General features: G+C 57.4%; 8 protein-coding genes across 8 annotated transcripts; 7 read left to right on the plus strand and 1 right to left on the minus strand.

The window, feature by feature from the left end:
* Positions 1-284: 284 nt before the first annotated feature.
* ACA1_374110 (protein kinase domain containing protein) lies at positions 285-3,796 on the plus strand (the record flags this gene model as incomplete). Its single annotated transcript, XM_004334309.1, has 17 exons — positions 285-396; positions 466-627; positions 746-894; positions 1,011-1,157; positions 1,248-1,356; positions 1,442-1,519; positions 1,609-1,716; positions 1,798-1,902; positions 1,991-2,080; positions 2,172-2,353; positions 2,444-2,574; positions 2,674-2,760; positions 2,871-3,009; positions 3,096-3,203; positions 3,303-3,353; positions 3,477-3,585; positions 3,681-3,796. 17 exons carry the CDS (start codon positions 285-287, stop codon positions 3,794-3,796), a joined length of 1,983 nt encoding a protein of 660 aa, XP_004334357.1.
* A 528-nt stretch (positions 3,797-4,324) lies between these two features.
* Positions 4,325-7,489, plus strand: ACA1_374120 (protein disulfideisomerase domain containing protein; the record flags this gene model as incomplete). The annotated part of the gene is made up of 13 exons (XM_004334310.1): positions 4,325-4,887; positions 4,996-5,097; positions 5,210-5,385; positions 5,477-5,564; positions 5,662-5,788; positions 5,881-6,038; positions 6,155-6,216; positions 6,298-6,384; positions 6,488-6,637; positions 6,712-6,839; positions 7,057-7,169; positions 7,276-7,336; positions 7,481-7,489. 13 exons carry the CDS (start codon positions 4,325-4,327, stop codon positions 7,487-7,489), a joined length of 1,824 nt encoding a protein of 607 aa, XP_004334358.1.
* A 432-nt stretch (positions 7,490-7,921) lies between these two features.
* Positions 7,922-9,385, plus strand: ACA1_374130 (uncharacterized protein; the record flags this gene model as incomplete). Its single annotated transcript, XM_004334311.1, has 2 exons — positions 7,922-8,157; positions 8,242-9,385. The coding sequence occupies 2 exons, from the start codon at positions 7,922-7,924 to the stop codon at positions 9,383-9,385; spliced, it is 1,380 nt and encodes a 459-aa protein (XP_004334359.1).
* Positions 9,386-9,655: 270 nt separating this feature from the next.
* On the plus strand, positions 9,656-13,192 carry ACA1_374140 (BRCA1 C Terminus (BRCT) domain containing protein; the record flags this gene model as incomplete). Its single annotated transcript, XM_004334312.1, has 15 exons — positions 9,656-9,845; positions 9,950-10,076; positions 10,160-10,229; positions 10,354-10,425; positions 10,509-10,706; positions 10,775-10,820; positions 10,926-10,942; positions 11,007-11,106; positions 11,183-11,214; positions 11,290-11,350; positions 11,449-12,558; positions 12,647-12,705; positions 12,773-12,838; positions 12,942-13,016; positions 13,094-13,192. 15 exons carry the CDS (start codon positions 9,656-9,658, stop codon positions 13,190-13,192), a joined length of 2,322 nt encoding a protein of 773 aa, XP_004334360.1.
* Positions 13,193-13,327: 135 nt separating this feature from the next.
* Positions 13,328-13,963, plus strand: ACA1_374150 (uncharacterized protein; the record flags this gene model as incomplete). The annotated part of the gene is made up of 1 exon (XM_004334313.1): positions 13,328-13,963. One exon carries the CDS (start codon positions 13,328-13,330, stop codon positions 13,961-13,963), a length of 636 nt encoding a protein of 211 aa, XP_004334361.1.
* Positions 13,964-14,351: 388 nt separating this feature from the next.
* On the plus strand, positions 14,352-15,137 carry ACA1_374160 (uncharacterized protein; the record flags this gene model as incomplete). Its single annotated transcript, XM_004334314.1, has 4 exons — positions 14,352-14,424; positions 14,511-14,641; positions 14,773-14,824; positions 14,917-15,137. The coding sequence occupies 4 exons, from the start codon at positions 14,352-14,354 to the stop codon at positions 15,135-15,137; spliced, it is 477 nt and encodes a 158-aa protein (XP_004334362.1).
* Positions 15,138-16,226: 1,089 nt separating this feature from the next.
* On the minus strand, positions 16,227-16,956 carry ACA1_374170 (uncharacterized protein; the record flags this gene model as incomplete). Its single annotated transcript, XM_004334315.1, has 3 exons — positions 16,227-16,370; positions 16,425-16,563; positions 16,694-16,956. 3 exons carry the CDS (start codon positions 16,954-16,956, stop codon positions 16,227-16,229), a joined length of 546 nt encoding a protein of 181 aa, XP_004334363.1.
* Positions 16,957-17,404: 448 nt separating this feature from the next.
* Positions 17,405-19,789, plus strand: ACA1_374180 (RasGEF domain containing protein; the record flags this gene model as incomplete). The annotated part of the gene is made up of 9 exons (XM_004334316.1): positions 17,405-17,502; positions 17,672-17,862; positions 17,957-18,035; positions 18,249-18,646; positions 18,879-18,952; positions 19,026-19,118; positions 19,270-19,321; positions 19,424-19,541; positions 19,639-19,789. 9 exons carry the CDS (start codon positions 17,405-17,407, stop codon positions 19,787-19,789), a joined length of 1,254 nt encoding a protein of 417 aa, XP_004334364.1.
* Between the last annotated feature and the right edge of the window lie 151 nt (positions 19,790-19,940).

The following is a 19,940-nucleotide window of genomic DNA, read 5'->3' on the forward strand; positions in this document are numbered from 1 at the left end:
GGGAGGCCTCACACAGGTAACTGGAACGATCTGGTGGAGTGATTTAATGAATCGGTTGGCCGCACGGGACGGAGCCCCATTGAATTGTTGACTGGGGGGCAGAGGTCGCCTACATTCGCGAGGTCAATCACCCTTGGGGGCGACGATTAGAGATGGAAGGAGGCGAATCCACGAGGTATCGGGGGCGATGTGGACTGCATCGTGCAACGTTGCTGGCCTCCATTTTCATCATCTTCACATACCACGTCTTCACGATTCCACAATGCGCGGCTGCTGGGCTCAAAATGGAGAGTGCAACGATGACGGGCGAAGAATTAAATCGGCTGGAGGATTCTTCGATGGGGCCTGGCGAAGGTGGTGCCGCCGCGCCCAACTTCGAAGCCGAGCGGGCCAAACGTGAGTGCCCCATCCTCCCATCCTCCCAGGAACTGGCTCCAACCCTGACGTTCGTGTGAATGGTTTCAGAGAATCCGTTGGTAAAGATCTACAACACCACCGTCTACTGGCATGGCGGCAACAACGGTGGAGTGAGTTGTGCCAACTGTTCGAGCATCGCGCCCCACGCCACCTTCCTCGCGCCCGACTACGCCTGCAACATGGAGAGCCACCCACCACCTGCCTCTCCAGGTACACACAGCTGCTCATTCCTTTCCATGCACGCACGCGCACGTAGGCGGGATCAGGCGCGTTGTTTGTTGAAGTAGACGAGTTCACCTTGGCGCATCCTCTTTTGTGGTGTGACCAGGCGACTGGAGCAACGGCACGAAGCACTTCTTCGTCGGGGTGGATCCATCGCGCGTCGTCACGCAGGTCAACCTGACCATGCACGGACGATTTCGCTGTCCCGTGTCAAGGGACAGCGCGCCACCCACCATTCTCAACATCCTTGTCGAGGTTCGTCCAACGTGCACTCGCTCCTCATGAACAAAAAAACAACCAAACACCAAACAACGCTCATGCCCGGTGTACGCTGTGTGCTGCTTGCGTTGTGTTCTGTGTGCTGTGTGCAGTCTGCCGCGATCACGCAGGAGCCGCTCGACTATGCGGCGTGTATCGATTGCGAGTTCTGCAAGTTGTGCGATGGGTGCATGACCAGCGTGACCGTGGTCGGCACCGAATTCGAGATCTGGCCAACGTCGTGGAACTATGAAGTCAATGTACGCCACACACGCTATGCACGCCACTGTCAGTCGGGCCTTTTCGAACGCTGACAACGCTCGCATGCGGCGCTCTGTATTGGGCTGCAGAACACCATCAACGTCCGCGTGTTGTCTGGTCTTCTGTGCTTGTATTCGATCGACATCTTCGTGGAGACCATCCCCGCTCACCTGCCCATCACGACCATCATCACGACTTGTACGCAGCCCTTCACACTCCTACTCAGTCGGCCCACCAACCTACCCTAACCCTCACAATCACAAACCTCCGTTTCCGGCTTCAGCCAACACCAGCACAAGTACTGGAGGCGGTGGTGGAGGCGACGATGACAAGCCCTTCAAGATGCCCATTTGGGGCTTTGGTACACCGCCTCGTTGATGCGTCTTCCTTTGGGCTGTGAACGATTCTAATAATCGCTATACCATTCCATGTTGTGCTGGTGCTGATCAGTGCTCATCGGGACGAGTAGCTTCTTTTGCTGTGCGTCGATCGTCATCTGGATCACGTACGTGACTGTGAAGCGCATACGTCGGCGCAGGCGCTATGGCTCGATCCAAGGTACACACCTTTCGCATCACCTTCCTGCCAGCCGCGCGACCTTGCTGAATGCGGGAAGCTTCGCCCTTTGTATCTGCACAGACTACGATGAAAGGAAGACCGGCTGCTGCGACTGCCTCGGACCAGTGGTCGACACCGAGACAGAGAGCGAGTACGGCGACTATGAGTACACCGGGCGCCCTGGCTGTACGCATTCCCCCCCTTTCGACCTGCCCACACTGTGGCTAATTTCCTCTCTTTCCACTCCCCATTTCCTGCTTTCTTTCTCTCGCAGCTATCTACACGAGTATCGACATCAATGAAGTGGGAGAGGATACCAGGCGACTGCTTGGTATTCCGGCCGGTGGTGATATGGGCAGTGCAGGTAGCTCTCTTCACGCACCGCACACGCACCACCGTACCACCGCACGCGCACGCGCACACAACTCACACCTGTCCCCGTTTTCGTGTCTCAGAGCGAAAGGCGCTTCTCAAAATCTCGCACCGAGGCAAGCTGCGTGCGTCGGGCCAGCACCGCAAGGAGTCCTCCGGCAAGCGTTCTCGGGGCAAGAAGTCATCGCAGGACGGCCTGGTCAAACAGATGGACTACGGCGAGATCGTCCTGGCTGAGCGCGTGGGCAAGGGCAGTTATGGCGAGGTTCGTTTTCTCTCTACAACCCCCCACCACTGGTATAGCCTCGGACCTCATCTCCGCTGGGTGCTGCCACAACTGGGCCACAAAACGCAGGTGTTCAAGGGGATTTGGCGAGGCACGGAGGTGGCGGTGAAGAAGCTGCCCTACTATTTTGAACAGCTCGAGGACAAGGAGCAGCAAAAGACCTTTTTGGAGGGCTTCATCCAGGAGACGCAGCTCATGAAGTGCCGCACCCATCCTACTCCCGCTCTCCACTCACTTCCAAAGGTTCTTTCATGGCCCTTGCGCTGACCCCTTGGCCTTGTTTCTTCGTCCTCCTCCAGAACTCTCCGGCACCCGAACGTGATCCAGCTCTTTGCGTCGTTTACTCATCCCGAGGTCATGATCGTGATGGAGTTCATGGCGAAGGGGTACATATACATCGCCGTCAACTGTTCTCTCACATTGGATTATGATCACATTATCTTCATCACCACAACTGATCTCTCTCTCTCTATTTCTTTTTTTTCTTGCTGTGCAGTTCGTTGTACCAGATCTTGCACGACAAGTCCATAGACCTGTCGTGGGACCTCCGGCGCCAGATCCTTCTCGATGCCGCGCGCGGGATGACCTACCTCCACAAATCCCAACCCGTCATCGTGCATCGTGATCTCAAATCGGTACATGCTGACACACACACATACACAACACGGCCCACATGCGGGTATTCAAATTGACTCAATGGTTGTTGGGGTGCGGGTTGCAGCATAACTTATTAGTGGGCGAGCACTGGCGATGCAAGGTGAGCGACTTCGGACTCTCTCGCATGCTGACGGCTATGGACACCATGACCTCCTGCGGCACGCCGTCGTGGGTTCGTTCCTTTCCCTCCTTTCTCGAGCCGAAACCCCCATCTACCCCCTTTGATCGCTCAGTTTGTGCTCACTCGCTGTGTCTCCACACCTCCTTCCAGACTGCACCTGAAGTGCTCAGAGGCGAAAAATACACGGAAAAGTGCGATGTGGTACGTGCCTGTCTTCGCTTGCGCACTCGCCGGTGCCGTCTGCCGTTCTCGTGTCGCTGTGTGACCTGACCGGCGGTGGTCTTTGGCGTGGTGTCGCAACTCTCTCTCACACAACACACGCAGTATTCCTTCGGCATCGTTTTGTGGGAATGCGTGACGCGCATGACACCGCACGAGGGCATCCCCCACTTCCAGGTGGTCTTTCAAGTCGGCACCCAGGGCCTCCGACCAGGTCCGAGCCCCTCCCGCATGTGTGCTGGTGCCTGCAGTACGATGGAAGTGGGCCTGTGACGCTGACGCCGGGCCTCTGCGCGCACGCACACACAGACCTCCCCAGTGATACGCCGCACCACTGGGCTCGCTTGACTGCCGATTGCTGGGCGGAGGACCCCGACGTCCGGCCGAGCTTCGAAGAGATACTCGACCGACTCCAGAAGTTCTAGAGAGCTGGCGTCGATCTCACCCCCCCCCATCCTACCCTATCCCCCCCCCCTTCTGCGTGCAGTGCGCCCACGCATGTGATGTACACAGCATCTCCTTTTGTTCCCCTATTTATTAAACTTTTTTTGGGTCTCAGTAGACCATCTCCAAGCCTCGACCACCTTCCCAACTCCACCCGCCACTCGTGATGTAACCTCGTCACGCCTTCCAGACGCTGACGTCAGCGCTGACGATAATCCGTGATAGCACACCTTGCTTTTTTTTGAATTCACTCCACCACTTGACAAGGCGCGTTTTGGGAGCGAAAAAGGAGCTGTAATCCTCAGCGAGCGTTCGGCATCTCCAGATTTACACTCTAGTTGCGGGTATGCACGTCCTCCCCCCAAAGGGAGCAGCACACGTCAGTGTCACCTTTCGCAAGGAGCTGGCGCATGGAATGATTGTAATTATAATTTGATTTTTATCATCGGCAGTGCGGGTGAGATTAATCTGTTGTTTGCATAGATCTGAGGCTGTAATCGTGCGAGAGAATGGTCAAGAGCTGCGTGTTGCTGTTCTGGGCGTGCCTCGTTATCGGGCTGGTGTTGGCCTCGCACGTCCTTGGCGCCCCCAAGGCCGACCTCTTTGACTTCTATGCGGACAGCGACGAACTCGATCTTGAAGATGTACCGCTCACGCCCGAGGAAGAAGCCGAAGAGGCTCTTTTCGCCTCGTTCTCCCCCGACGACGACGAGTTCATGGAGATCTTGAACAACGAAGACGAGGCTGTCCTCACCGGGCGCCAGACCACCGTCGACATCATTCAGCAGTTGAAGGATCTCAGGGATCGCCGCCTCAGGGAAGCCGAGAAGCCTAAGGAGGAGCTCCAGCGGGTGCAGGGCCAGCAAGAGCTCAAGGAGGAGGTGGCCGCCAAAGAAGCTGAAGTGTCGGCAGCCGATGCTAAGAAGGCCGAGGCGGTGGTGGCGCTGACGGCGAAGTCGTTCGACGAGGCCCTGCAGAAGTACCCCTATGCCTTCATTGAGTTCTACGCGCCGTGGTGCGGCCACTGCAAGAAGCTGGCGCCCGAGTTGGAAGACGCTGCTCGCCAGCTTGCGTACTCCTCTCTCTCTCTCGTGTGTGCGGTGTGTGCGGTGTGCGTGTCACAAGGCATGCCTCGCGTGTTTGGCGTGGGCCAATCCTGACACGCTTAGCGCGCCTCCAGCGGCCAGCCGGGAGTGCTTGTGGCCAAGGTCGACTGTACCGTGGAGGAGGTGCTCGGTCGTCGCTTCGACGTGCGCGGCTATCCCACCATGAAGTTCTTCCGGTACCCGAACAGCTCTCGGCTCTCTCAGCAGTGTCCTTTCTTCTTCTTCTTCTATCGGTCAGCCAAACGAGGTTGCGACTCACTTCTCTTGTCCTCTGTTCTGTCCATCCAGTCACGGCAAGTACCTTCAGGACTATGAGCTCGGCAGGACCGCGGCCGAGTTGGTGGCGTTCATTAAGAAGAAGAGCGTGCCGATTACTGTCGCCCTCAACACAGTCGAGGAGGTGAACGACTTCATGGCCGCCCACCCGACCTCGCTGATCGTCTACGCTGAACCCAATTCCGATGGTACGTATACCCTGGAGGGGCTCTCTCTCTCTCTCTCTCTTCGATCACCACAGTTCCAGCTCATCTGCGCGTTCCCGCTTACGTCACGCAGCGCTGCTCGGCGTCCGGGACACGGCCAACCAGGCCGTCGTCGAGGGCTTCGCCTTTGGCGAGGTTTCCGACCCCGAGCTCATCGTCAAGTACGTGGGTTGGTTGGGTGGGTGACTTGCAACTGGCGTGCAACGCATAGGCTCACTTCCGGATTCAACAACTGCTGGCGGTTTCATGGGCACCCAGGCTCGGTGAGCAGGTGGACACCGTCAAGGTGTACAGGAGCTTCGCGCCGGATGAACCGCACGTGCTGCGCAACCCCACGCCGGCCTCCATCCTGGGCGCTGTTCTCGCTTACGGATTCCCCTACGTGGTACCGTGCTCCCTCAACATGCCCGCTGACGTGGCGGGTATTGCGGGCTTCATTGCTAACCCCGGGTGTCGCTGTTGCGCTGGCTGCCCTAGAACAACGGACCGGAGGCCTGGGACAGAGTGATGAGCAGGAAGGTGCCCATCATCATTCTCTTTGTTGACATGGAGGGCGAAGGCGTCCAGAACACCCTGGATTGGTTCACCGAAGTTGCCAAGGAGAACATCCACCGCTTCAGCTTCCTCTACGCTGGGTACACCCCGCCCCGCCCCCACCCGCCCCGTGTCTGTTGTGGCCGCTGCGTCGATCCGGCACTCAACAAATTGGTCGAATCCGCGCTCACGTTTTCCTCTCCACACACACGCACAGCAAGGACTTCCACTCGCGCCTTCCCACCTTGGGCGCGAGCGGCGACATTATCCCGACCATTGGTAACGCCACATCGTCTCTATGATGTGCCATTCTCGGAGGGCACAGCGCACTTACTCCGCGTGGTGGTGCGCCATAATCAGTGGCCGTCGATGCTGAAACTACCAAGAGCTGGCCCTTCGACGAGTCCAAGGATCTGAACCGCGAAAACGTCGAAGCTTTGCTCTCGGGTATTCTATTTACCCTCTTCTTCCCACTGTGTCTTCGTCTTCTTATTTGCTCTTGGCTCTTACTTACCCTAACGCGCGCTCGCTTTGTGGTGACGTGCGCCAGGCATCGCCGACCGCACTCTGCGACCGCACTACACCTCGGAGAGGCCGCCTGAAGACAACTCTGGCGATGTGCTCGTCGTGGTGGGTGACACCTTCGAGGAGCTCGTCCTCAACAACGACAAGGACGTCCTCATCGAATTCTACGCTCCCTGTACGTCTCCTTCGCCAACCGTTGTGCATGCGCGAGTAAGAATATGACTGTGTGTGTGTGTGTGTTGGTCATAGGGTGTGGCCACTGCAAGCAAATGGCGCCCACGTGGGAGAAGGTGGGTCAGCACTTCGCCCAGGACCCCGACATTGTTGTGGCCAAGATCGATGCTTCGGCCAACGACAATCCAGCCGTTGTTGTAGCGGTAAGCGTTACGCGCACGCATTACACACACACACACACACACACACACACACACACACACACACACACACACACACACACACACGACACACGACACACACACACACACACACACACACACACACACACAAGGGCTGGGGTATGTTCAGCGCTTTTTGGGGTAGGCAACATAGGCCACGTAGCTGATCATGGGCTTGGGCCTTTGTATGCACGCGCAGGGATACCCCACCATCTTCCTATTCCCGGCCGGTAACAAGAGCAACCCGATTGAGTACAAGGGGCTCACTCGCCACTTTGATGATTTCGTTGCGTTTGTCGAGGACAACGCCACGTACGTCAACTCAGCACGCACCGCACACGCACGAACGCATAACCCGCACACGCACCGTAGCACGCGCACACGCTTGGGCTCACCTATTTCTGGCAGTGCCTTCCAGGATACTGGCGACTGGCATGCTGATGGCCACGACCATGACGACCTGTAACGCTCGCGTGGACGTTCGCCTCTCTCTCTCTCTCTCTCTCTTTAGTTCGTGTCAGCCTGGTCAGTTCTGGACGGCAATGTATTCCATCCAAGTTGTCGTTCTTCCGGGGGGGGGAGCTCTCGTTACTACGTCGTGTGGTGCGTTTGCGAGGCCGCAGGTAGATTGACGGCCACCAGTCAGGCGGCCGCCTCGCACACCCTCTTGCCTGACCAACCAACCACCCGCCAGTCTTAAGGTCCATTGCTACCTTCTTCAGCTTTTCTGTCTGCTGAGCCTGTTGGCTGCCCACCCTCCGGTCACCAAAGTCGTGGTGACTCGACTCCCCCGCCCGGTAAAAAGAAGTACTGCCCACCCCCACAGCTTCCCCCAGAGGGAAAATTCCTGGCCTCCATTGGGCTCTAACTGGGTGCGGGCGGCTTTATGCAGAAGAGACCCTGTTTGAGCGCGCCGGTGTGCAGCGCGGGATTGGATGGTTGCGACTACAAAAGGACGGCCTTGGTTTCTGTTTTAATCACTTCATCATCGCTCGCCTCCTTTTCACACTGCCATCAGCCAACAGCTCAGCCGCCCAAGTGTGAAGAAGACGAAGACGAAGACGATGACACCAGCAACCAAGCTATTCCTTGTGCTGGCCTTGGGCCTCGTCCTCGTGGCCACCGCCATGGCCGACGACAAGAAGAAGCACGACAGCAAGGGGCCGTGCAAGGGCGGCTACTACCCCGACCGCAAGGGCTGCTGCCCGGCGATCATCAAGGGCAAGGCCTACTACCGCGATGGCAGCAAGTGCTACCCCAAGGACGTCGGCTGTGGCGTCTACTACGCTGACGGTCATGGGTACGCCGCACACCTGCGCATGGGTGCACCGCACACGTCACAGCGCAACACGAACTAACCCGAGGGGCTGACGTCGTGCATTAGGTACTACCCGGACGAGAAGGGCAATTACGCGAAGGACGGTGAGGAGTGCCCGAAGGAGCGCAAGTGCCACGAGCGCTGCATCCGCCCCGAGCACCACGAGAAGAGCACGACGACTGAGGAGTGCCCCAAGGAGACCACCTCAACCAGGAGGGAGACCACCACCACCGAGAGGCGCACCACCACCCCCAAGCGCACCACCACGACCACCGAGGAGTGCCCCAAGGAGACCACCACGACCAAGAAGCACACCACCACAACCGAGGATTGCCCCAAGGAGACCACCACGACCAAGAAGCACACCACCACGACTGAGGAGTGCCCCAAGGAGACCACCTCGACCAAGAGGCACACCACCACAACCGAGGAGTGCCCCAAGGAGACCACCTCTACCCGTAAGCACTCCACCTCGACCAAGAAGCACACGACCACCACGGAGGAGTGCCCCAAGGAGACCACGTCGACCAAGAAGCACTACACTACTTCCACCGAGGAGTGCCCCAAGGAGACTACCACGACCAAGAAGCACACCACCACCACGGAGGAGTGCCCCAAGGAGACCACCACCACCAAGAAGCACTACACCACGTCGACCACGGAGGAGTGCCCCAAGGAGACTACCACCACCAAGAAGCACTACACCACGTCGACCAAGAAGCACCACACCACCTCGACAGAGGAGTGCCCCAAGGAGACTACCTCGACCAGGAAGGAGACCACGTCGACCAAGAAGCACCACACCACTTCGACCACTGAGGAGTGCCCCAAGGAGACCACCTCAACCAGGAAGGAGACCACTTCGACCAGGAGGGAGACCACGTCGACCAAGAAGCACACGACCACCACCGAGGAGTGCCGTAAGACCACGACCGAGAAGCCGTGCGACGACGACCACGACAAGGACAACAAGTGCCCGGGCGGCCAGTGGAAGGATGGCAAGGGCTGCTGCCCGCGCAAGATCGGCCACCAGTGGTACTACCGCGACGCCCACGGCTGCTACCCGGTCGAGCGCGACTGCGGCGTGTTCTACGCCGACGGCAAGGGCTACTACCCCGACGAGAACGGCCAGTACGCCAAGGCCGGCGAGTACTGCCCCGAGTACCGCAAGTGCAAGCCCGAGTGCGATGGCGGCTACGGCCACTACTGAGGGAAACCACCACCAGGCAGACCAGATTGAGGCCAGCGAGAGCCCCCTCCCACTTTGTTGTTTAACTTACTATCTTCTAAATGTCTTTTCATCACCACTCATCAAACGTTCAATGCGTGAGGCGAGGTAGACACGACACAAGGGCAAGACGTGGGGCAATGCGCCATAAAAACCAAAAACGAATTCTACGCGTTCGAGGAATTAAAGGCGTAAATAAATATCTTTTGCTTGTTTGATCATTGCAGAAAATCGAAGCCAAAAGGAATGGAAATGGATACAGGCGATGGGGGAGAGGCGTACACTATTCTGTCGTGCACGTCGCAGGACTCAGAATCGCACCCGGCGACAGCGGTGAAGAGCCCGACGGCGACCACCTACTGGCAAACACAGGCCCCCGAGAAAAAGGCTGCCCTCGAGCTTGCCCTCGCCACACCCGTTCAGATTCAACGGATCGTCATCGGTACTCTTATGCCGTGGCCACATTTGATTTTACACTTCCTGACTTTTTGATGTTATTGATTTATTCTTCTTTATTGATCTTTCTGACTGGACTCGGTGAGGCAGGCAATGCGGGGGCAGCGTTTGTGGAGATACTGGTGGGCAAGAGCACCTCGCGTCCGATCGACTATCAGGTCCTGCAACCCATCAAGCCACTCTGTACCATGAGCGAGAGCAAGTCGGGCGCAAACCGGTACGCTACACAAACACATAGGCGGCAACGAATGAGCCTCCAAGGCTAGCTTTGAACGCTCTCTTCGTCTGTATGCACCACAGCTACAGCGGCTATTCGTTTGCGGACAAGTTCGAGCGCAATGTGGCCAAGCAGACGTGGGACCGGGTGAAGGTTGGCTCCATTCCTCTCTCCCTCGAGCCCTCCGGATCGTCGCTCACTCGGTGTGTGTGTGTGTGTGTGTGTGTGTGTGTGTGTGTGTGTGTGTGTGTGTCTCGCATAGATCATCTGCACGCAGCCCTGGAATGTCGGTCCGCTCGGTCTGTCCTTCGTGATCATCAACCCCACCACCGATGTGTCTCACCTGCTGGTACTACCCAGCGAGTAAGTCGCATTTCTCGGGTTATCTCGCTCATCGATGTATGTGCTGTTGTGATCGTGGTGCGAGCGTAGAAGCCGAGCGTCGGTTTGAGTGCTCCGCCAAAGCCTACCACCGCAACTACTACTCCCAGCACCACGACGTCGGCCTCGTCTAGCAAGCCCACCAGCGCGGCAACCAAGATCGCACCTCCGCTTCCTAAGCCCACCAGTAACGAGAAGGCCAAGGAAGAGAAGAAGGCTGACGAAAGCGTGCCGCTCAACAAACTCTTGGTTCGTACCGCGCTCACCGAGGTCAGTCGTGGCCACAGTTCTCTTACGCAATCGCTCTCTCGGTCTAGGCTGGCGTTACGTTTGTGATATCGGGCATCCAGAATCCTCAGCGCGGTATGCTCGACCCTCCGCTGTGTCTTGGTGTTTCCACTGCAACTGACCGCTCTACACTCGGCGCGCACTGACCTTACGTTTCTCTCCGCAATTTGCTGGGTTCAGCCGACATTCGTGACAAGGTAACACTCGCCCCCACTGCAGCTGACACCGCACACGCTCTGACTCTTGCGAGGTGTCCCACAGGCCACGAAAATGGGCGCCAAGTACCAGCAAAACTGGGACAACCGCGCTACGCATCTGATCTGCGCATTCCAGGACACCCCCAAGTATCGCGAGGTGAAGGGTGCGCATTGGCTCCTTTTGAAGGTCTTTCATGTTTACGATTATTATTTGCTGCTTTCTCATCGGGTCACGTGCAGGCAAGGGTGGGATCATCGTAAAGCCCGAGTGGGTAAGTGCTCGATGCCCAATTGTCTTTTGGTTGCAACAACACGCAATCACTGATCATACATGTGTGTGTCCACAGATCGTGCACAGCTTTGCGCAGAAGAAGCGGCTCCCTCTGACCAAGTACACCTTTGAGAAAGGTACGATGCTGTCCACTGCGTGCAACTCTTACAGTCCCATTGCTGCTATCACTCTTCTTCTAATCACTTGTCTGTCCACACATTTCTGGCTCATGAAGTGAAAGAAGACGAAGAGGAGGAAGTCGAGAAACAGGGCCACACGGCCGGCGGCGGCGCGCCGATGGAAGAGGAAGAGGAGGAGGGGCTGCTGGACCGAAGGAAGGCGAAGAATCGCCCGCCAGCGCCGGAGGCCAAGGAAGACGACAGCGACACGGAGGAAATGGACGAGCTAGACCTCGGACCCACGCTCCCCATCGCGCTGCCGACCGAAGCCGAGCACGAGGGAGGCGACGACGATGACGACATGCTCCCCACGTTGCCTATTGCCCGAGACTACGACGACGACGTACCGACGTACAAAGCCAAAGTCGATAAAGGCAAGGGCAAGGGCAAAGGCAAAGGCGACGCGGAGGAGGAAGAAGAGGGTACGGAGGAGATCGACGAGTTGGACTTGCTGCCCACCCTGCCCATCTTCGAATACCAGCAGGCCAAGCAGACGAAAGGCCCGCCCAAGGCAAAGAGCGAAAGCGACACAGCCGACTCAGCAAACAAGCGGCAGGAGCGAAAGAGCGATCCCGAAGACAAAAACGAGGAGGAGGAGGAGGACGAAGGGTACGATCTGCCCACGCTGGCCATGGACCACGCCTACAGTGCCAAGAAGAGCGAGGCGCGCCGCGTCGAAGGCGACGAGGAGGGCGACACCGAGGAAATGGAAGAGGAGGGGGACGACCTCAACGCCACACTGCCCATCCCCGAGTACGCCGAGCCCACGAAGAAGCTGGAGAAGCCGACTCCGCCAGCCGCGTCGGCAACGGCGGCGACCAAGCAGGCCGGGAAAGAGGAGGACGAGGACAGTGGCACGGAGGAGATGGACGAAGTGGATCTCCTGCCCACGCTCCCCATAGTCGCCGCCACAACAATGATGGAAGCCAAGTCGTCGTCGTGGTCGGTGGGAAAGCGGAAGCGGGAAGTAAGCAAGGAGGAAGAGTCGAGCGGCACCGAGCCGCTGAGCGATGTGGACGCGCCGCCCTTCACCGAAGACAAGTTGCTGGCGAAGAAGGGCGCGGCGGCGGCGGCGACGACGAAGGCATCGCAGCCGCTGGCCAAGAAGCAGAAGCCCGAGCCGACGACAGCCAAAGCCAAGGACAGCGAAGTGCTGGGCAAGCTGTGTACGGCCCCATCCTCCCCGCTCATTCTTGACCGTTTGCGTGCGTGGCCTCACCACCCGCCCGAGTGCTTTACTTCGTGGCGAACCAGTTGCCGTGCGCCCTTTGCCGGACTTCCTCGATGGGGTCAACGTGTTCTTTCACGGCAAGGTGCGTATTAGATTGAAGAGCAAATATCCCTAATTACGTGCGTCCCTAATTATCTCTCTGCCACCAGTCGTTCGACGACGACATGCGCAGGCTGCTGCAACGATACATTGTGGCCTACAAGGGAAGAGTGTCGGTATGTGTGCCTGCCCTTTGCTGCGAGCCTATTCAGTGCATGCACATTTGTGGCACTATATAAAGCGCTAATATCTCAACTCGACGTCCCGCTGCTATGCCAGCCCTACCTGTACGAAGACGTCACGCACGTGGTCACCACCGACGACTGGGGGAAGGACTTTGAGCGCGCCCTCAAGGTTCCGCCTTGCGACCCACCGCACTCGCGGTCATCAGGAAATAGCTGTGGCTAATCTTGTGCGGCGCGCGTATGCAGGAGCATCCGGGCCTCGTGATCGCGCGTCCAGAGTGGGTGCTCGAGTGCCACATCCAACAGAAACGCGTCAACACCGCCGCTTACCGCCTGTCCCCCTGAGTCGGACAGAGAATATTTTTTTTTATACCATTTTCGCTTTCTGTCGTTTTCGTTTTCGTTTTCGTTTTCTTTGTTTCCGTTATTGTTGGGTTTTTCTGCGCTCCCTGCTCGAGCAGCGCAGTACTTGGAAGAGTGATGGAGCACAAGGAGTCGCGTCTGGTGGCGAGAAAGTGGGGTGACAGCGTGGCGTGGGAGCATGCGCTCGTGGAGAAGCGCCGCCACCCGCAGCAGGACGTCGGCTTCGGACTCTACGCCGCCTCTGCCTCCGGTGACGACTCCGGAGTCGTCATCCCCGCCGGGGAGGTGGTCTACCGAGTCGTCGCCCGCTCGCACGCCATCGCGAACGGCAAGGCCGCCTCCCGGGGCAGCCTCCAGATGGGCTCCGACGTCCACGTCAACAGCGAGGGCTGGACCTGGGCCTTTCTCAACCACTCGTGCGCGCCCAACGTGCGGCTACTCTCAGTCACCACGGCCCGTGACTCCGACGACGGCGCGGCCACGGAGGTCGACTTCACGCTGGTGGCGCTCAAGAATATCGGTGCGGACGAGGAGCTCACCTTCAACTACCTGTCGACGGAGGAGGCCATGGCCGCCCCGTTCGCTTGTGCTTGCGGCTCCGCGGCGTGCTTCCGCACAATTCGCGGACTTGCGCACGCGGACACTTCCGATGAGGCACGCCTGCGCGATCTGGAGTGCGTGGTGGCTCCGCACTTGGCCAACTTGCTTGAGGCCAAGGTCCAGCAGGCTAGCGCAAAGAGCGTCAACTTGTAAACTAGCAAGTTAACGGTTTGGAGGCACCAACAAGATATTGTTGTGGTGATGTCACTGATAGGTGCTCACCCTGAGCACACAGCCCGGCCGGCAGCCAATTGGCACTAAGATAAGAGATGGTGCAAGCGAGTGGGGACCACGACTTTGGTCTGCCGACGTGTAGGCATCCCCACTAGTCGGTGCATAGGCACTGAAGACGACGTGGCCGAGTGGTTAAGGCGGTAGACTAGAAATCTACTGGGGTCTCCCCGCGCAGGTTCAAATCCTGCCGTCGTCGACCTCTCATTTTAGCGGTTGACATCGACCTTCCTTTGGTTTGGTTGCCACACCAACTTATTTATTGCCCGCACAACTTTCCCATAAAAAAGCTCCTTCAAGAACCGTGAGCATGGTGCGGGCGTGGTCTTTGAGCTCCCTCTTGCTGCTTCTTGCCGTTTCTCTGTGCGCCAGCCCGACCTCAGGTTTGGCTTTCTTTTATCAAGGCTTTGGGGGGGTGAAGCTTCTACCTTGAAGGATGGTGAGTAATGCTTGTATGGGTTGGGCGAAGGTGCCGAGGATGTAATGGCGGCGGCGGAGGACCCAGCCCGCAATCTGGCATGCCTCCTCAAGTACGGCTCTATCACGGCCACCGACTACTGCCTGTGCGTCGCCGGCGTGACCGACAACTTTGCCTGCAGTGTACATACATACCTACCCTTCTCCTTCCCCATCGCCATGTCTTCTTGCTGCTGCCTCGTGAGTGAGTGCAAGAGCAACACATCCATAACGACAACGCTCGTGTGGACTCTTTCTCCCTCGCACGCGCGCAGTACGACTGCTCGTGCGATGTTCTTGGCCTGCAGTGCAATGCCTCCACTTGCCGTACATACACCCCACTTATTGTCACCATGCGCGCGCCTATTTATGTGCTGACGTGGACCTGGCTCATGTGTATCACACCTGCCCCACCACAGAGCTGTCGAAGCAAATGATCGGGCTGCTGGTGTTTGCTGTCTTTGCTTCCCTGGTGGGCGTAAGCAGCTGCGTCGTGCTGTGCTGCTATCTCAGCAGGAACAGGAGGCGGCACACGAACTACTACATTGTCCAGCACACCACCGAGTTGCCAATCTACGAGCCACACCACCACAAGCACCAGCACCACGCGCACCTCCAGCACCAGCCCAGCAACTACTGAAGGTTGTGGTTACTGTTGTATGCCAGCCTCCTCCACATCAGCAGTACACCCTTAGCGCTGCTGATTTCAAGTATTGCCCATTTTTTTTGAGAATAAACCATCTAGCAGAAATGTCTAGACACTGGAAGCCAGGTGACAAACAGGCACAACGTGCCCAATTGATGTACAGGGATCTCCAAAGAGGTTGTGGTGACATACCCCTGTGTGCAGGTATGACCAAGAATGTTGTTGTTGTGTAGGGTGCATAAAGATATCAGATGATCTGTTTTCTCCTTAACTTGCTCTGATGACAAAAGAAGGTGTCCCACACCAGGGCTTGTCCACATTTTGTCCACTATAGTTGTCATCACAGCCAGACAGGGACCAGGAGATGCATGGCCATAAATAGAAGATTTCTGTACAGAGTGACCAAAAATGCAACTAATCAATGTCACTTGAAACAAGCATTATGGTAATCCTTGGACTTGGCATGACCAAAGGATGGTTGTTTGGGGCTGAAGTCAGCTGCACCATGATGGTTGGAACTGATCAAAAAAACACATTTCCACAGCCTACTTGTCCCTAAATAAAGAATGCAATGCACATCACCTACTTGTTGACTGATATTCAAGCTAACACATGGAGATCTAGATGCCTCTAACTTGACCCTCTCCTGCTTCACATTTGCCTCTTTACAGCCCCCCTCAATATGCACCACTGACACTTTTTTCCAAGATTGTTTATCCAACAACTCCCAGTGCACAACAAGAGTGGAGGCAGATGTTGGAGAGGGAACAGCTGGAGGGCCCTCAAGGGTGTGAAAAGCTAAAATGAGAGGTCGACGACGGCAGGATTTGAACCTGCGCGGGGAGACCCCAGTAGATTTCTAGTCTACCGCCTTAACCACTCGGCCACGTCGTCTTCACTATGTCCCCTCCAGAGGAGGTGGGGATGCGTACCGGTGGTGGGATGCACATACACGCCAATCGAGGGAACGTGGCTTGCAGTTGCCAACCAACTCTTGCGCTCCACCGGCTCTACTCTCTGCTAAGCATCGAACAAGGTAGAGATCAGCCACCCAACTTGACACCAGTGCATGTAAGGACATCTTTATTTGGGAAGGCCGTGCGTCTGATCCTGGGGGCCATGATGCAGCATGTCCGTCTTCTGCAAAACGACGTCCACCAGCTCGGGAAACTCGCCGAGGAGAAAGTGGCCCTTGTCGCTATACATGTGGTACTCTGTCCCCAGTTTCTTGATGAGAGTGTCAGCTAAGAGAAGGGAAAGCAGTAAATGAGAGAGTCATACCTCATGAACGTAGTCCATCTCCTTCTGGGGAAGATATGGGTCGTCGGTACTGCCAAACTGGACGATCCAGTCGGCGTTGGCCTTGATCCGCTCCCACTGCCACTCGCCCGTGTAGTACCCGCTCTCCTTCTCCTCAGGACTGCCCAGGTCTGTGTGGCACGCCGACACCAGCACCGCGCCCCGTACCCGTTGTTCCTCCATCAACCTGCAGCCCACACCACGTTGGTGATTGCACAACACGACACAACAAGAATGAATTGGGGCAGTACCTCATGGCTGCTTCAGCGCCAGAGCTGTGGCCGATGAGGATGGTGTTCTCGTCGCAGCGCAGCTCCTGCTTGATGAAGGGCAGCCATACGTCGCGGTGGGCAGCGTCGGGGTCGGGCATGTCCTCCAGTATGACGGGGATGCCCAGCCGACGAACATTCAGGCCCTTGAGCAGATGCTGCTGGCACCAGTAGTACCAAATAGACTTCTTCACGTCTGCCACGTGGTTGCCCGGCACGATCACAATCTTGCTCACGTTTTTCATCTTCTATGTAGAGATGGTTATTCATTTCGAACAATTCAAACATAGAACCAAATGGGAGAAGCGCGCCTTAATCTTGAAGAGTGGCAGTTCCTGTGCGTTTATGGAGTGAGCTCCCTGCTCGGCCAGCCACAGGCCAACTTCGGGTTCATGAGGTCGGGGCTTGCCACCACGAGCGCCGTTTTGTTCGTGTTGAAGCTGCGTTGGAGTTGGGCGAGAAGCAAACGAAAGGGTCGCGCCAAAAGCAAAGCCGAGGATTGCGGGTCTTCGGGATTGTCGACAGCAGCAAAGACGACGTGGCCGAGTGGTTAAGGCGGTAGACTAGAAATCTACTGGGGTCTCCCCGCGCAGGTTCAAATCCTGCCGTCGACGACCTATTTTTTGCCCAATTTTAAGATTTAATTTTCCTCTTTTCCTTCTTTGCCCCTAATTTAATCTCTCATTTTTGTAGATGGAGAGGACTTGCAACAGCACGCAGTACTTTGCCGCGTTGTTGCCCATTGAAGTTTGGGAGGGGGTGTTTTTGTGGCTAGACACCGCGCACGACCTGTGCGCGGTTGCGTCTGTGTGTCGCGCCTCCTACGACCTCGTTGCTGGCCCTCAGGCTTCGACCCGCCTTTGGCGCTCCCTCGCCCTCCAGCGTGCTTGGCCGTACCGTCATCCTGCGTTTTACTGTTCTTCTTCTTCTTCTTTCAATCTTATCGTTGTGCCGGTGCAGACAGGCCATCAGAGGTCCGGTCGAGTACCGCCGAGAGGTGGAGAGGAGGGTGTGCGGCTGCCTGAGCGAGCAGGGGGTGGGCCAGGCTCCTCCTAGCGCCAGCCTCACCTTCAATGAGGTGAATGAGGCGTTCCACCTGCGCAGCGGCAACCTGACTGACATCTGGCAGTACCTCTTCCACAACGCCACAGGTGCACTCACCACCCCAACCCTGATGCGAGACACGACTAACACGCATCCCCACCGATGTCACCACGCGCCACCACTCTTGCTTAGACCATGCAGAGTCGTGGCGGTCGGAGGATGTAGTGCTGTACAACTACATCACTCAATTCACTGATGAGCAGCTGCTGCACGCCATTGTGTACCACTCGCCCTCCTACGCCATCCCTCCATCAACCCCTGCCACCTCACATGAGCTCGTTTGTGGTACGGCAGCAAAGCTGCACTGCCCTCAGAAGCACCGTCTGTCGACTGGTGGATCGTCTGGCGGCGCACACTGCACTCTTCCAGGCACGCCCGCTGCACCCTCACCCATCGTCAGCTCCGCTAATCGCTCCACCTCGCCTTCCCACAGACTGGCCAATACGCTTGCACGATGGGTGCTGTTACGTCCGCACATCACCCGGACCGGCGACGCGCTTGATCTCATGTGTGCCCATCTGGCATCACCATCGTCGGCCGCTTTGCTGGGCTTTGTGCGCGCCTCGGATCTGGAGCTGCTGGTGTCAGTCACCAAGCAGCTCGTGCATCAGCAGCAGCGCTTGGAGTGCCCGGAGGTGAACAGGCCCGGCTCGACTCCAGAAGACAAGGCAACAGAGACGCTCGTCGACCTCTCGTCACCCCGCGGAGATCGTCACGCTCACGTGGTGTACCAGTTCTTGAGCACCCCGCCCGAGCATGTAGCATCGGAGTTGACCGCACGCAACTGGTCTCTGTTCTCCTCCATCGCCATCAGCGAGCTCTTTGAGCCAGGTAGTAATCGAGTCCCCCCCAGCTCTTCCCTGGTAGTCACTACTAACGACATACGTTTGGACTCACCGCCAGGCGCTTTTTCGAACTCGAACGGAAAGGCACCGACAGTTGCCCGTATGATCGCTGAATTCAACCAGGTGCGAGCGCCCTTTGATGAAATACATGTCGAGGTTAGCCCTTTTGGCGAGTGTGCATTCACCGGAGTGCAGCTTGTCAGGGTGGTGGTAGGCAGCATCGTGCAACCAGACTCCAGTCCTCAAGAACGGGCTGCGGTCGTGCGGCACTGGATCGGAGTGGCTCAGGCACGTGCGCACTCTCCCATTTCCCGAGTCCCCCGACTCTCCACCACACAACACTCACGTGCTCCTCCGACATCCAGGAACTGCGAAAGCTCAACAACTTCAACGGGTTGCTGAACGTGCTGGCGGGCCTCAATACTAGCTCCGTCGTCCGTCTCAAACAAACGTGGGAGGTACTGACCCTCGCCCTGACCGGCGCAAGCCAATGGACTCACCGCACACACCGCACACACCTCACGCAAACAGGTGGTGCGGGCGGATGCGGCAACTCGCGCTGCGTACGATGAACTGGATGAGTTGATGAGCCCTGCCAGGGGCTTTCAGCGTTACCGTAGGACAATGGAGCAAGCCGAACAGCCCTGTATACCCTACGCAGGTACCGTACGCGCGCGTGCGTGCTATTTGATCTTGCTGTAAGTGCCTCTCGGTCGCGTGTTTGCATTTACAGCTCTGCGTTGTGCGTTGTGCGCTGTACCAGGCATGATCCTCACGGACATGACGTTCATTCATGAAAGCTCGACGGCCCGCTTGCCCGATCCCGAGTCCGTACCGTTTTCGCGGTGGCGGATGTGTGCGAACATCTTTGCAGAGCTTCGGTACACCGCCGGCCAGCACCCATGCAAAGACCCTCACGACTTACTACCTTTTGCCTCCCCCCCTCCTGCTGCGGTGTGCGCGTGTCATATGCCGCAGAAAATGGCAGAGCGTTCCCTACCAGTTTACGGTGGAGCAGCGCCCGCCGGCCGGAGTGGCGCTCGTCGACCGCATGCTTACCGAACTGTCTGGCCTGGAAGAAGCCCAGGCCTATCGCTTGTCCCTTGCGAGCGAGCCAAGGAGCACCTGATCCGGGGCAATTTCTCGTCGTTCCAACGATTGCGTGTGGCGCAGAGGGGTTTCTGTTGGACTCATCAAGATGATGATCGCAGGCACGATCACGAACCCTTCCAGACGCGCCGCACACTGCACTCCAAAGGCGAGTTCCACAACTTCAATCC

The sequence above is a fragment of the Acanthamoeba castellanii genome (assembly GCF_000313135.1).
Source record: "Acanthamoeba castellanii str. Neff unplaced genomic scaffold scf7180000084679, whole genome shotgun sequence".
Lineage (NCBI taxonomy): Eukaryota > Discosea > Longamoebia > Acanthamoebidae > Acanthamoeba > Acanthamoeba castellanii.